Genomic DNA, 16,718 nt, shown 5'->3' with positions numbered 1-16,718 from the left:
TGCTAATCCTATGGGCCTTTCACAGTGCGACGTTAACGTTGCGTTGTGGTAACTCACTGCTTGCAGTTCGTTACCTCTTAACGCAGACACGTTGCACCTTTATCGTCACATTAAAGGGGTTCTTTCGCGAAAAAAGTAGGCAGTTAAAAAATGTAACAGATGACAGGTTTTGGGCCAGTCCAACTTTTTAAGGGGGATTCTCAGGGCTTTCTTTGTTTTCAACAGCATTTCCTGAACAGCAGTTTAACTGCCAAAATAGCAAGATACTAGCCGGCTTCCCTAATCACTTGCACACTATTATGTCAGTTAGATTTTGCAACTGTTGTTCAGGAAATGCTGTTGAAAACAAAGAAAGCTCTGAGAATCCCCCTTAAAAAGATGGACTGGCCCAAAACCTGTCATCTGTCACATTTTTTAACTGCCTACTTTTTTCGCGAAAGAACCCCTTTAAAACGCAACGTCCCACTGTGAATACAGCCTTAAGCAATATAATTTGCCTGGCTATCCTGCTTATCCTCCGCCTCTAACACTTTTAGCCATAGACCTATAAAACAAGCACGCAGATCATAACTGACAAGATTAGCTGCATGCTTGTTTCTGTTGTTATTTAGACACTACTGCAGCCAAGTACATCAGCAGGGCTGCCAGGCAACTGGTATTGTATAAAAGGAAATATTCCGCCTCTATTCTTCTAGCTTCAGTTGTCCTTTAAATGAAGCAATTAAGCTTTTGGTGAAATTAATTGGAGATCAAAAAAGTGATGAACTAGTACAGGAGTACAAAAGCCAGACTAACAATTATGAAAGTGATCAAAATGTGAAGGGGCACACCGACAGCACAGAACTGTTCCTTCTGCTCACCACTCGTCACTACTCCAGTTGCTACTACTGTCAGAGTGGTGAAAAGAGTTCCCCATTTTTTGGTAAACATGCCTTCTGTGATATATGTATGTGTATATGTATATGTATATGTATATATATATATATATATATATATATATATATATATATATATATATATATATATATATATATATATATATATATATATATATATATATATATATATATATATATATATATAGAGAGAGAGAGATAGAGAGAGATATAGAGAGATATAGAGAGATATAGAGAGATATAGAGAGATATAGAGAGATATAGAGAGATAGATAGATATATATATAGATATATATAGATATATATATAGATATATATATAGATATATATAGATATAGATAAATAGATCCTCTTGTTAAGAAATAGTACAAAAATGGTAAACATGTACATGCCACTTGTGTCAACACAGTAGAAATCTGCTTTTACCGGCTTTGGACAGACAAACTTTTGGAAGCTGATCACTGATTGGGTCTTGGGGGCTATGGAACACCAGTATGATTTATGAGCTTTGTCTTCTACAGATTTAATTTTTTTCTACAGTTTGTGGATAAGAGAGTTTCAGCATGTCTGATTAGTGCCTCTATTGTTTGTTTTTGGGTTTTTTCATGTTCTGTGGTTATTAATTGTGGAAGTGAATTTAATCAATATTTCCAACCATCACGTCTAAAGAGTAGCTAACTTTATTCCGCATTAGATCAATTTATTACTGATTGCAAAATAATGTTTTACTTTTGAAGTTAAATTATGTTATGATTTGTTGTTCCATACAGCAACAATGACTTTGTATACTGATTAGAGAGAAGTGACTTTTTTTTCTTTGCAGTAAATTGTGGTGATGTGTAGGCCTGACTATTATTTGAGGCCTTGTAGCATCTTGGCAGTACAGGGAAAAGTCATAAACATTGTTTCTTCTGTGGAAGCCTCCTCAAGGTGCACACCTGCTACAGTTATTACAAGATGTCTCACTGTACTTATTGGATTTTGCTATGGAGAATGTAACAGGAGGAATGGCATTAGACAAGACACTTTTCTGCCGCAGCTACTTAAAGATTCTGAAGTGAAATCTGAAAGAAAAAACAGATACTCACCTGAGGAGAGGGAAGGCTCTGGGTCCTGTAGAGCTTTCCAGTCTCCCTACCGGTGTCCGCGATCCCCCGCAGGATCCCCGTTAGCAGTCTATGACCGGTTTGGTTCTGGACTGCTCTCTTCTGGGTTTGGGAGACTTCGGCAGTCTACAGAAGCACTTGGGCTTCCAAACACTGGCTGCTCCATACTGCCCAAGCGCCCTTACTCGCGCGTGCCCAGTAAAGAGCCGTTTCCAAAGACTGCTGACCTCTCCCGCGGCCGGAGATTTAAATGGTGAAGCCTGCGGGGGAGCGAGGAGACCAGTAGGAAGGCTCTACAGGACCCAGAGCCTTCCCTCTCTTTATGTATCTGTTTTTTCATTCAGATTTCACTTCAAGGCTTGCTCCATGGGCGACCAAGATCATTAGGGAGCTTTGCCCATAGATTCCTTACTGGTTTATATACTGGCTTGAGCTGGTATTCGAACCTCAAATAGCTAAAATCCCACATCAAAGGCAGACACCCTTACCAGTACGCTATCCAGCTGCCGCTGCCTCAGTTTGAGCTTTGCTTGTTGAGGCCCCTATTACACATGAGCATTTTTTGCATTGCATTACCCTTTCTGCACACAGAGTAACATAAAAGCAGAGAATGTGTGCGGGGCCCAGCAGCGAACACGCTAAATCCAGTGCTGGAGACTTGGGCGCAGACGGCGCCACCATAGGCCATAATAGGAACTACGGCTTTCGCAGGCACAGGGAGTAACTTCAGCGCCGTCAGAAGACGGAGCTGAAGTTGCTTTTAAAACAATAATTCGTCTTCAAGCAATTGCTGGAAGCCGAATTATTTCATTCCCCCACTATCCATGGCGGCCTGGAGGGGGAATAGTAATTAACTCGGCCCGGACTTGTGCGGCAGCAGTATCAGCCATATACCGGCTGTATCCTGCGCCCAAGTCTCCAGGGCCGATACCTCTCGTACGCCCCAGCAGGGCTGTGGAGTCATTAGTAATAAGTTGTTGAAAGTTTCAGTGCTTTTCATAATGTCATCTTCTATAAGCATCACACAGTTTCTGAGAATTGGGCTTAGTTCAGTTATCAGCTGTGTTGCAATAATTCTGCATGTCAACTCACTGCTTATACAATGCTATGGGTCTGTTCACAGTGCTGCATTGAAACTGGTTGCATTATTCTAACTGGTTGCATGCTGGATTTGTATTGAAGTCTATGCCTAGTCTCCATTGCAGTTCACACTCATTATAATACATTATAATGCGTGGGTTATCCAACTGACCACTGTAAAACTAACCTTGCTCATTTTCAAAGTTGAAGGCCCTGTTCACAGTGGTCAGTTGCACTGCAGAGTAATTCTGCATGTCAACTAACTGCCCATAAAATACTATGGGCCTGTTCACAGTAACTGATCACATTATTCTAACTCGCTGCATGCAGGCTTTGTATTTAAAATCTATGGCCTCAATTCACTAAGCTTATCTCCTGTCTTTAATAACTCTTCTAGAGTTGTTACCATGGTGATAAGGCATGTAGTATTCAGGAAACATTTTACCTCAGGCAAACCTAAAGTTAACTCTTCTGTCTTTAAGTTAAATCTTCAATCCTTAAAATAACTCCAGAGTTAAAGACAGGCTGTTTATTAACTGCATGTGAAAATAACTACAGAGGAGGTAACTTAACTACAGAGGAGGTAACTTAACTACAGAGGAGGTAGAGATAAGATAACTCTCTCACTGTGTGGAGGTAAGTTTTCTCTTGCCTTATTATCTCCAGCATGATCTTAGTGAATTGAGGCCTATGTCAAGTCTCCATTGCGGTTCACAGTCTTTTTAATGTGCAAGTTAAGCAACTGACCACTGTGAACCCAGCCTTAGGTTATTTTCACATGGTGCAGTGTGATTGTCCTGCGGCAATCTCACCACACCATTTGCCCTTACACATTACCCTTAGGTAGACTGTGACAAAACGGTAATATGCATAGCTCTGCCCTCCGCTCAGTGATGTGGTCCCAGCTGGACAGAAAGTACGCCACTGAAGTTTTGGCGGTCTGTCCCTGTGCGTCGCACCGCAACCAGAATTGTGCTTTCACACAAACTGCGTTGCCATTGACTTGGCACACTCTGTAAGGTAGGCGCATCGCCATGGTGTGTAAGTCCCCATAGACTTACATTGCCCTCGTGACAAGCTGCAGCAGGGGAGAGTACCGCGATGCAATAAAACACGATAAGTGTGAAAGGAGCCACAATGAGCAATCCATTAACAAAAACACCATCTTCCCTTTTTATTACATTTTTAATTATTGTTTAGATGTGTAATGGGTGCATTTATAAAGAAAAAGTGATTTTCTAGCAGATTGCCACTTTGTTCAGCGCCAAAAAGTAGCTTGCCTCTTTACAATCCCTGTCTCCACCATTGACTCTACCAACAGATATGATGTCATATGTTGTAAAATAATTGAGAATTATATTGACACAAAGTATACCTGAATTTTATTTTATGCTTTAGTGACTGTAGGAATGGTAACATGTTAACATATATTTCAATGTAGAAGTCTTTAAAGTGGGTGTCTAACCAAAACTTTTATTTATTCTTGAATACTGGAGGGAAGGAATGGAACGCTCAGGTTTTCCCAGTTATCTGTGTGCCTCCTGAGGAGATTTCCCTCTTATCATAACTATTGGGGTTACCTTGAGGGAAAGTTAGGGAAGTATCTTCAATGGTGCTCCGGAAAGCAATAAAGACAAGGGAGGTTTAGCACTTGCCTGAGATTTGTATTGCTTCCTGTGTTCTTGTTGAGGATGCTCTCCCTGACTTCCTGTCCAGGTGACAGGAGTGACTGGGAATAATGGGAAATCCTTCCAGTAGTTACACAGCTGTAAAAGCTTGACAGAGGATGTAATGCTTCTGATCCTGAATATAGTGGTGAACAATTTGGGCTGGATTATTTGATTGATGGTTCCCAACACTCGAAGGTTGATTAGCCATTTGTGGTGCACTCCATCATAGCAGAGCATTGAATTGCCAGTGAAGCTGGAGGAGGCCTTGTCAGCATTCATGGCCAGCAAGCCTCAAGTCTCTGTAAAGGGCGGAGATCCATTTTTTAGGGCCCGTTTCCACTTGTGCTGTGCGAATTGCCGCGGTAAAAACGCGGATGCGGGTGTATGCGAATTTGCATGCAAATTTTCATGCGAATTCGCATGGATGACGATGTATGCGAATTTAACCTTGACAGTGCTGGTGTGATTTTTTTTTTTTTTCCATTGTTTCTAGGCGAATTCGCATGAAAATTCGCATACTCAAACCGCATGCGAATTTCCTATTAAATACATTGTATGCTATTCGCATAGCGGTATGCGAATCCTGATGGCTCTGCCATGCGAATTTTTTCTGCACAGAAAACCACAAAGGAATCCTGACAAGTGGAAACAGTCCCATTCACTTGTATTGCTATGCGAATTCGCATGCGAAAAACACATGCGAATTCGTGATAGTGGAAATGGGCCCTTACTCTTGAAAGCGTGCAGGTATGTGAATAACACTTCTTGCTGGATACCCTACATCTGCTCACCATTGTGGCCAAATTCATAGTTTGTCTTTTAGGCTGGATTCAGTGGTCAGTTGCATAACTCATACATTATAATGCATTCAAATGCGCGTGAACTGCAATGGAGACTGGACATAGACTTTAAAGAGAAGCCTGCATACAGCAAGTTAGAATAATGGGATCAGTTACAACGCAGTACTGTGAACAGGCCCATAGAATTGTATGGGCAGTGAGTTGACATGCACAATTATTCTGCAGTGGAACTGTGAACCTAGCCTTATAGTAACTGTGGGAGATGCTAGACATATTCCAGTTGGCCAGTACTGAAATATAAAAAGCAGTGTTGCATAAAATAAAGGTATAAAGCAGGATTGACGCTTATTCAAATTTTCATGTTTTTGCGAATGTGCAAAAATGCATTCGCTGCATATCTCATGAAAGCCAACTGAGAAATGCACTACTGCTACAATTCATGGTCTCTTATGTGAGAAAAAAGGTGCTACTTCCAGTATAAATTCACACATCTTTTGTGAATTCCCATTGACTTCCATTATGTGGTGTAAAAAAACTTGCACAAAAATTTGCATATCAATGAATATTAACGACAAAAAATGCATTTGAAAAAAATGTTCAGTTTTTGCGCAATAAGTGTGAACCCTGCCTAACTCGGGTATACAGTTTATTTCAAATATATTTTCCTTTTGCTTGTAATCTGCTTTGAACAATTGCTAAAAACTCCTTTTTGGGTACCTGTTAGGGCTAGAACCCACAAGGGCGTTTTTATTGGCATTTAGGGAGCGCTTGAAAGCGCTAGCGTTTTTCGAAAACGCTGTGCTAATGTTATTCTATGTGTTAAAATCCACAGGAGCGTTTGCGCTTTCCAAAAGCGCAAACGCAGGGCATGCAGCATTTTCTGAGCGCTTGCGCTTCAATGTAAAGTATACAAGCGCTGTGAAAGCGCTATGCATAGCGTTTGGTGTGCGTTTTTACTGGGCGGAAAATACCCAGAAGGCTTATTTATTCCCACAATTCTCACAGGCAAGCTTCCTGTTGATGTCGTTCTGGCTGAACGGAAGTGTCACAGAGCTGCAGGCTGTGTGTTGCGACCATTACATGCCACAATGCCAAGGAAGAAGTGGTTTTCCACCGAGGATGTCATAGCAAAAGTGCAGCCGCATGATGTCTTGTATACCAAGACAAACAAAGACCACAAACTGAACCAGCTAGCTAACCAAATCTGGTCCAACATTACCAAAGAACTGTTTGAGGAGGCTGGTTTGACTTGGAATAATCTTTCACCCAAGCTTCAGGATACTAAAAGTGAGTACCTTTTTGTTTAGTAGATAGATCAAACTGTGTATATATATCTATATATATCTATATATCTATATATATATATATATATATATATATATATATATATATATATATATATATATATATATATATATATATATATATATATATATATATATATATATATATATATATATATATATATATATATATATATATATATATATATATATATATATATATATATATAGAGAGAGACATACATACATACATGCAATCGATTGATGATGTTTCATTGTCTGAAACCCTGGAGGAGGTATATAGTATGTAACATCATACATCGATACTGCTTGTGACATACATGTTTCCATGTCTGCAACAAACCAAAAGGCTGTGTAAGGTATGGAAAAAAACTTTAATTACAGAAAATGAAAGTAATATTAAGCAAACTGCTCTTTTGGTATAATTGAAACCCCATAAGCGACAACATTATAATGTTTCCACACAGCTCTACGGCGAATTTAAATATAAAGTGAGCTGTTCACGGAGGGTGGTAGCAGATATTGTGCCTCTTCTAGTGGATGCTGTTAGTGCTTCCAGTGGAGGTGGTGGCACATCTTCATCCACATTGATGCCCTCTTTGTCCCTGACGAAGTTATGGAGGACACATGCAGCCTTTACAATTGTTACAGCATTTGCAGTGTCCATCATCATGCTGGTGTGGAAGATACGCCACTTATTAGCCATTATGCCAAAGGCACACTCCACCATTTTTCTTGCCTTACTCAGGCGAACATTAAAAACAGTCCTTTGAGGGTTCAAACTGCGCTGTGGGAAAGGCCTCATCAAGTGATTAGACAGGGCAAAAGCCTCATCCCCAATGAAGACCAGTGGCCTATCTGGTCCATTTGTGTGTGGCCAGGGGCGAGGAGGAGGGAGATTGATGTTGCCTTCTTGCAATTTCACACCAAAACGGCTGTGCTGGAATATGCCGGAGTCACTGCTGCTTCCTTGCGCACCCACATCCACATAGCTGAATCTGTAGTTGGCATCAGCTACTGCTAGCAGCACAATCGAGAAGTATTTCTTGTAGTTGAAATACTTACTGCCAGTATTTGGAGGCATGACAATTCGGATGTGTTTGCCATCCACAGCACCCACACAATTAGGGAAATTGGTTTTCACCCAAAAGTCCTGACAAATCTTTTCCCAATCTGCCATATCAGGGAACTTCAGAAATTCAGGTTGCAAATTCTCCCAAATTATGCTGCATGTGTCCAAAACAATTCGCCGAATAGTTGTCCTTCCAAGTTGAAACTGATAGTGTAAAGACACATATGTATGGCCAGTAGCAAGAAACCTGTGAAAAGAAAACATATATTAATAGTGTTTGTGTTTCTTTGTCCCTAGTACAACAAGTGAAAACAAGATGGAAGTCCATTAAGGACAACTTTCGAAGGGAACTCCTTGAAGAAAAGAAAGAGAGCAGAAGTGGTTCAGCTGCCTCAAATCGAACCAAATACAGCTACACTACGGAACTTGCCTTCTTAAGACCCAGTATGGATTTGGATGAGTAAGTAATCTATCGTTTGTGTCCAATAGTGGTCGCCTACATTAGACATCTGTATATCCCAACACACAAATATGTGAAGACATGTAATGTTGAAACGTCAAATCCTTATCTAACTTTCTACTTCTATAGGACACAAGATAACATTCCTGCAGAACCTGTGGTCCCAATTGTGGATGATGATGCCGAAGAAGGACTTGATAACAGTACTTTATCGCTATTAAGCACATCTGACACACCCAGTGATGACACGTCTAATACTAGTAGTGTTAATGTGTTTTCTCTGGTGCAGCCAACTACCTCCACAACCAAAACTACAACAACCAAAGTAACTGCAAGAGGAAGGCGACAAGGTGGTGGAGGGAGATCACAAAGTTCTTTTGAAAGTGGTGTGTTAAATTCGATGCAGGAAGCTGTAGGTGTGTTACATCATGCTAGCTGTGACCACTACAATTTTGCTGTAAGTTTGGTGCCATATATGAAAAAAGTGCCAGAGGATCGCATTTTAGATCTAAGACAGGCTATAATCGATCTAGTCAAAAAAGCCATTAAAAATACACCATCTGCCTCGTTAGAACATTCCCAAAGCTCATCCTCATCTTCAACACCATCACCCTCACCTCCAGTGTCCAATGCACCATATCATAGACAGCAACCTTATTCTAATTTGCATTACCACCACAGCTATTATCAACCTGAGCTAGATTATGGGTACCACAATTATCCATGTAGACCACCAAGCAATATGGGCTATGTGCACCCTTACCAAGGCCAAAATAGTAATATGGAACAAACACAAGATCAAGTGTTCTATGCAGATATTGGTCAGACAAGGCCTCAGCAACAAACTGAAAATGCTGCAGCCAAGCCAACCTCTTTTCTTGAAATGATGAGACGAGAGGACAATTAGTTATCTTGAATGCTATCTTCTAAACCGCTATGTAGCTCTCCATTTTTGTTGCATGTGTCGGGCGCAAATAATACACCCATAGGTTTCATGCAGTTCTTAGTAAAGCCTCAATCTAACCTGACTGAACCAATTTACTCTAACAATGCGTGCACAATTAAAAACATAGGTCTCTTAGCAATTCCGTGGGCCGGAGATTTGTTAGGTATGTGTATCTTCCCTTACCTAATTATGCTTTGACGACATGAACATGATGTAATTTTTTACCTAATATATATGCAGCCTTTGTGTTATTACTCGTCAGTGTAGTAAATGGTTCACATCTCGACTGTATGGGATAGAAACACACACATCACCCCACCAGCAAGTACAGAAATGGTGCCATAATGACCATGAGGTCATTGCCACAATGACTACAATATGAATACCCACCTTTTACTGCCGAGACAACTGGACAGAATCTGATTGTTCAGTCACAAACTCGATTTGACTTCAATGGCTGTTAGGCGTACTTAATTAGGTAGTGTCTATTTTTCACCTACTCAAGATGAGCATTGCAACATTAGTATGCTGGGTCATGGGCTGATTTATGTGTTTCTACCCATACAATACATCTGTTACATCGTGACCAACACTCTGCACACATCTGCCACCCCCCTGGCCCTGTCTATCAGTGCATGTAGTGGTCAACAAACAACTGCTAGTCCTGTAGACCATCTGTACAGTACTCTATTATTTGGCTGCAGTAGTGTCTCTTCTACAAATAGAGATGTTCAGTTGTGCACACATTATTACAGTAGTCATGGCAAGTATTATGAAGATAATTGTTTACAGTACATTAGTTCACAATCCCTTGTTGAACATTATAGGTTGCATATGGTATAAACAAAAATAGTTACCTCAAAGTAAGCAGTAAGCGCTCCGTCGGAGAAATAGATTTGCGCATCTGTGTGTCCTGGTGCCGCAAACTATCTCTCAATTTGGCCATAAGGAAGTCAAAGCTAGAATAGCAACACAAATATACATTATTTGCAAGAAAACATTGCATATTTGGATAGATCTGTAAAAAAATGAAAAATTACTACTGTAGCATTCTCACATACTTAATATATTACTCGGGGGATTTGGCTAGGATACGTGTTCCCTAAACAGGATTATGCCCCTACCGCTGACAAACATAAGTTTTCATCCTTCTATTAAAATGTGGTATATAAAAAGGTACTGCATTTATCAAACATAACCCGCTGCGTTTGTGTTTGACACTATTGGGTCACATATGTATCATATCCCTGGGATGGATAATTTTCCGGCAGATAAAGATAGTACATCTATGTGCATGTGTCGTGGAGAGGAAAGTGATCTCCTCTCCAGCACCTATGCACACCTAGTACATGCACATATAAGACCTGCTGCTCACACCCTCTTGGCCCAAACACAGGTATATTGGACATTAGGGGATGCCACCATGCAAACAGTGTAGTAAATGTCAAACAACTCGACATGTTTCGGCTAAACGCCTTCGTCCACAGTGAATACACATATACAGTGCCCCTGCCCCACAGGGCAGGCCAGGGGCACTGTATATGTTTGTTGCACAGCACTGTATATATGTATTCACTCTGGACGAAGGCGTTTAGCCGAAACGTGTCGAGTGGTTAGACTTTTTGAACGCTGTTTGAATGGTGGGATCCCCTAATGTTCAATATACCTGTGTTTGGGGCTAGAGGGTGTGAGCAGCAGGTCTTATCTGTGCATCTACTCGGTGTGCATAGGTGCTGGAGAGGAGATCACTTTCCTCTCCACGACACACGCACATAGATGTACTATCTTTATCTGCCAGAAAATGATCCATCCCAGGGATATGATACATATGTGACACAATAGTGTGAAACACCAACACAGCGGGTTATGATTGATAAATGCTGTACCTTTGATATACCTCATTTTAATAGAAGGACGAAAAGTTATGTGTTAGTGGGGTAGGGGCATAACCCTGTGCAGGGGACAAGTATCCTCTACTGTAGCATTATGTCTGAAATATGTGGCTGAAAGCACTTTATGTGATTTGTAACTATGACATAAAACATGCTTATTATAATTTGGTTAAAAACACAACCCTATTTGGTTGACCAGTTTACAATGTATAACACAACATTGATGTTCCTAAGGGGACTCATGTTTGTGGGATTGGTTCCCTTGACAGTTTCCAAATAAAAACAATCCTACAACCTTGGTGTGCTTAATTTTGTGTGTGTATGTTCTCCATAATTTGGAGATATATTGATGACATGTATTTCGTGAGTTTTGAAACAGAACTGTGAGGTTACACATATTATGTAGTCCTTTTACACATACTACAGTGTTATTAGACATTTGAACGCATTTATACTTCTACCATGTTGATGATGGCCATCAGTATAAACACAATACTAATAACAACTTCACACATGGTAAACATACAAATAAGGGTAAATATTTGTAATATAAGCAGCCTTCTTACCTGGAAATGGACATCCTGGTATATCCAAAAAACTTCTCTGCATCTGCACGCAGGTCATTGTAGAGAGTCCTAAACTGGCCCTTTCTGTCCCTTTCCTGAAGCATGGGGTGCACCCAGTACCTATGTGCCCTTCTCCTGCGTCTGGCCACCAAAGCAGCTCCAGTCATCAGGATGGTCAAAGCACATGCCTCCATGATGAAGCAACACAAACCACACAACCAATCTCTCTCTCTGTGTCTCTCTCTCTCTCTCTCTCTCTCTGTCTCTCTCTCTGTCTCTCTCTCTCTCTCTCTCTCTGTCTCTCTCTCTGTCTCTCTCTCTGTCTCTCTCTGTATCTCTCTGTCTCTAATTACTCCTCTACAAAACCCACACAGGATGTTGTGTCAATCTACTTCTTATAGTCCCCATGATCCCATTAGCACCATCAGGTGTGTAAAGCTAGTAACATCATCAATGGTCACCTGATAGTGCCTTTAATTGATGCCTCAACAGACAAATTTGGAAAGAACCAATGAAAATGGAAAACGCTGGCACAAAAACGCTAATCGCTAACGCTTACAAAACGCTACACATTTGTACAAAGCGCTCTCAAAAACGCCGGAAAACGCTTCAGTAACCGCTACAAAAACGCACATACAAAACGCTAGCGTTAGCGATTAGCGATTGCGCTTTGCAGTGGGTTCCAGGCCTTATAGCTCCTGTGAAATGGCTCCTATAGCCATTTCACAGGAGCTCCTGTTATAGCTCCTATAGCCATTGTGAAATGTCTCTACACCCTGCAGCTGGATCAATGGTTGTAAGCCATTTCCCATAGGCAGAACATGCCAGTTCCATTGTATGTAGAACTGTCAACCAAGTGTTCCTATAGAAATAATCAGACATACCTTGTTGACATAATCACATTTTCTCATCTTATTTACATTCATACACTTATAACTTATAAAAGCTCCAGTTCAGCCCCATTTTTAATACTTATGATCGTAAATTTGTATTAATTAGCGATACACAAGTTTTGTTCATTATTTTTTTTATTTTTATTTATTTTTTTTTTTTTTTTTTGCAATCAATATATTGACCGGGTTTGTCAAGCTTCTGGCAGGCAGTATCTAATACCTGCCTATTACCAGTAGACCACCTGACCCCACCTGCCTCCTCCCACTGTTGAGAGGAAAAAAAACCTGTTTCACTGAAAACCACCATTTTATCTTGCCTAAACAATAGTTCGGAATGCTTTTGAGTTCTTCTCAACTGTTTTAGAAACCTGTATCCACAACTTGATTAGATGACGCATTTTTCAGACACTGGTGATAAGGCATATGGGCCTTTCCACACTGCATGCGCTTTGAACTAATTCTTGAAAGTGCATGCAGAGCTCAAGAGCACCCTGATCAGTAATCAGGGGTGATGGTGCAATCTGTTTTTGGTGCAGTCACAGTCATAGTTCATGCTGCAGTTTGCCTGCATTTGTGATTGGGTTAAATAAATGGTAGCGCAGGCAAATTGCATCGCAGTACTATGCGATTTTCGGTGCCAACTCCCATTTGAGAAAGTAAATACAGCTTTTTTTTTTTTTCCCTTTGTCAGGAAGTGTAATCATGCCACACCCAAAATTGTGGCAAAATGGGTGCTTGAAAATAAGCGATTTTCACTGTGAAAGGGCATTGCTTCGACATGAGAACACACGGGGTAAATCTAGTGCTGCTTTGTTATCAGGGCTGTGGAGTCGGAACAAAAATCTTCCAACTCTGACTCCTCAGTTGAAATCACGACTCCAACTCCGGGTACCCAAAATGGCTCCGACTCCTCGACTCCGACTCCTCAGTTTATGAAATCAACTACTCCGACTCCAGGTGCCCAAAATTGCCCCGACTCTTCAACTCCGACTCCACAGCCCTGTTTGTTATAACTAGTTCCTAAAAGAGAGGCCATGGGGACCAAGAGTTCTGTCAAGCAGTTGGACCAGGTTAACTTTTTTACAATAATTTGTGTATCAGAATTCCAGGATATACTGAAAATATTTTGTAACAGTAATGAGCTATTGGATTTACTCCCGTTGGCTGGCTCAGTGCCCTCTTAGGCGTCTTTTCCACAGGTGATTGAACTTAGGGCTGAATGATTTTTAGGTAGTAGCCAAGTATAGGTGCGCCCCTGTACAGGTTAGCCAGCCACAGATGCCGCAGTACAGGTTAGCCAGCCACAGATGCCGCAGTACAGGTTAGCCAGCCACAGATGCCGCAGTACAGGTTAGCCAGCCACAGGTGCCGCAGTACAGGTTAGCCAGCCACAGGTGCCGCAGTACAGGTTAGCCAGCCACAGGTGCCGCAGTACAGGTTAGCCAGCCACAGGTGCCGCACGCAGTACAGGTTAGCCAGCCACAGGTGCCGCACGCAGTACAGGTTAGCCAGCCACAGGTGCCGCACGCAGTACAGGTTAGCCAGCCACAGGTGCCGCACGCAGTACAGGTTAGCCAGCCACAGGTGCTGCACGCAGTACAGGTTAGCCAGCCACAGGTGCCGCACGCAGTACAGGTTAGCCAGCCACAGGTGCCGCACGCAGTACAGGTTACCCAGCCACAGGTGCCGCACGCAGTACAGGTTACCCAGCCACAGGTGCCGCACGCAGTACAGGTTACCCAGCCACAGGTGCTGCACGCAGTACAGGTTACCCAGCCACAGGTGCCGCAGCACAGGTTAGCCAGCCACCGTTGCCGCAGCAATGGTTAGCCAGCCACCGTTGCCGCAGCAATGGTTAGCCAGCCACCGTTGCCGCAGCACAGGTTAGCCAGCCACAGTTGCCGCAGCACAGGTTAGCCAGCCACAGTTGCCGCAGCACAGGTTAGCCAGCCACAGTTGCCGCAGCACAGGTTAGCCAGCCACAGTTGCCGCAGCACAGGTTAGCCAGCCACAGTTGACGCAGTATAGGATATCCCCTCCCCCCCCCCCCCATGCAGCGGCTCCCCTTCCTCCCTCCGCAGCGATAGCGGGGGGCCGTTGCTGTTACTCACCGTGCCTCACAGTACGGGGGTGCAACATGATGACATCAAGCTGTGCGCCCCGGTACCATGGATTGAGGAGACCGGTGCTGGTCTTGCGATCTGTGGGGGTCAGAGGCACAGTGAGTAACTGCACCAGCCGCCTGCTATCGCTGCGGAGGGAGGGGGGGTGGACCGCTGCAGGGGGAGGAGGTTAAAAAAACATACCTTTTGATGATCACGTGATCGTCTGGATCACACTCACAGGTTTTTCTGCAATGTGAATTTGCATAAAAGAGGACAGCCTATGTAAGTGAATGGGCTTGTTCATATCCATGCACAATTACGCATGCAGGAAAGAAAACTATTTCACTACAGGGGCAGCACGGTGGCGTGGATAGGTCAGCATCTGCAAGGAGTTTGTATGTTCTCCCTGTATCTCTGTGGGTTTCCTCCGTGCACTCTGGTTTCCTCCCACATCCCAAAAACATACAGATAATTGGCTACTCCCTAAAATTGGCCCTAGACTATGATACATACACTACACGATATAGACATAAGACTGTGGTAGGGATTAGATTGTGAGCCCCTCTGAGGGACAGCTAAGTGACTAGACAATATATACTCTGTACAGCGCTGTGTAAGATGTAGGCGCTAAGTACTAAATAATAATAATATAGTATTTGCAGACTTTTGCACTATAGTTTTTCAGATACCATGCACATTTTCTCGATTTAAAACATTATCTGCTGTTGAAAAATGCCATTTATTTCCCATACTAAAATCCGTGGTGGCCAAATAAATGCAGGCGAAAATGTGTGCGTTGTTTTTGCATGCAAGTATGAGTCCTGCCTCAAAGAGTAAGCTTTCAGCCTAAAACTTTCACACCCTTATCCTGTGTCCTTTCTATCCTTGAAAGCACAACCTAAGTACAATCGAACATCAAAAAGCAGCATGGAGTTTGTTTGTAAGGGAGCGCTCACGCTGTGCGTGTTGTGCTGCATTGCCACATATAAGTATTACTCCTGATACTTGTGTGAGCAGCTGGTGGGAAGTAGTAATTTGGATGTCTTGCCCTGGAGTATGCTAGTTTAAATTTAAAAGACCACTCTAGTGAAAAAACAGGTTTTGGATCAGCCTCCTCATGGGGATTCTCAGGGTTTTCTGTTTTCAAAACCATTTCCTGAGCAGCAGTTTAACTGCCTAAATAGTAAAATGCCAGCCTCCCTACTCACTTGCATACTATTTTGGCAGTTAGACTAAAGCTGGCCACTAACGGTCCAATTTCTAGCGAAAAATCGTTCGAGCGATCAGAAATTGTGATTGGACGAAAAATCGTTCACTACACCATCAACTAACCAATTATTGCTTCCTATCTATCACGACCACCAAGAAAATCCAAATTTTCGTTCGACATTTTTTTCACTCGTTCATAATCGATTGTGTTCACCAATGGAGATTATTTACAACCAATCCGATCAGAATTTCTGATCGCTCGAACGATTTTTCGCTAGAAATTGGACCGTTAGTGGCCAGCTTTATGCTTCGTACACACTTGCGATAACTATCGTTTGCAAAGAACGATAGTTACCAGACGAACGATATTGGAAAGATTGGTATGCAACGATGGGATGCAGCGATCATCATACACATTTTAATGATAGTTCTCGCAGAAAAGAACGATCAGAAGGAAATGTTGCGTACATATTTATATAAAATAAAAAAGAAAAACCCACTGACATGAAGTTACAATAGATACAAATATGATTGTTAACTTGAAAACAAAGTTTAATTGAAATGAGCAATGTAACAATCTTTACGGCCGCGCTACAGAGGAAGTACTGAAGCTGGGCAGAATTCAACGCAGGCGCATTGGCCCTTGTAACGATCGTTCTCGACCGATGTCTGTACACACTATAGTTTTGTAACGATTGTCGGTAGATATGATCCGTCAG

General features: G+C 42.1%; 2 protein-coding genes across 4 annotated transcripts in view; both read left to right on the top strand.

Annotated features, from left to right (window-relative positions):
- Positions 1 to 16,718, top strand: part of PDE8A (phosphodiesterase 8A) — a 368,631-nt gene that overhangs the window by 107,146 nt on the left and 244,767 nt on the right. The window lies entirely within an intron of this gene.
- On the top strand, positions 6,581 to 9,647 carry LOC137563202 (uncharacterized). The gene is made up of 3 exons (XM_068275376.1): positions 6,581 to 6,839; positions 8,226 to 8,388; positions 8,518 to 9,647. Exons 1-3 carry the CDS (start codon positions 6,641 to 6,643, stop codon positions 9,293 to 9,295), a joined length of 1,140 nt encoding a protein of 379 aa, XP_068131477.1. The 5' UTR covers positions 6,581 to 6,640; the 3' UTR covers positions 9,296 to 9,647.

The sequence above is a fragment of the Hyperolius riggenbachi genome, chromosome 3 (genome assembly GCF_040937935.1).
Source record: "Hyperolius riggenbachi isolate aHypRig1 chromosome 3, aHypRig1.pri, whole genome shotgun sequence".
NCBI classification, from domain to species: domain Eukaryota; kingdom Metazoa; phylum Chordata; class Amphibia; order Anura; family Hyperoliidae; genus Hyperolius; species Hyperolius riggenbachi.
Note: the sequence above shows the minus strand (reverse complement) of the source record. Positions and strands in the feature narration are given on the sequence as shown.

Coding starts and splice junctions, on each gene's coding strand:
- LOC137563202 (XM_068275376.1), top strand. CDS start 6,641: ATGCCAAGGAAGAAGTGGTTTTCCACCGAGGATGTCATAGCAAAAGTG. Junction 6,840..8,225: donor CAAGCTTCAGGATACTAAAA/GTGAGTACCTTT, acceptor CTTTGTCCCTAG/TACAACAAGTGAAAACAAGA. Junction 8,389..8,517: donor CCCAGTATGGATTTGGATGA/GTAAGTAATCTA, acceptor CTACTTCTATAG/GACACAAGATAACATTCCTG.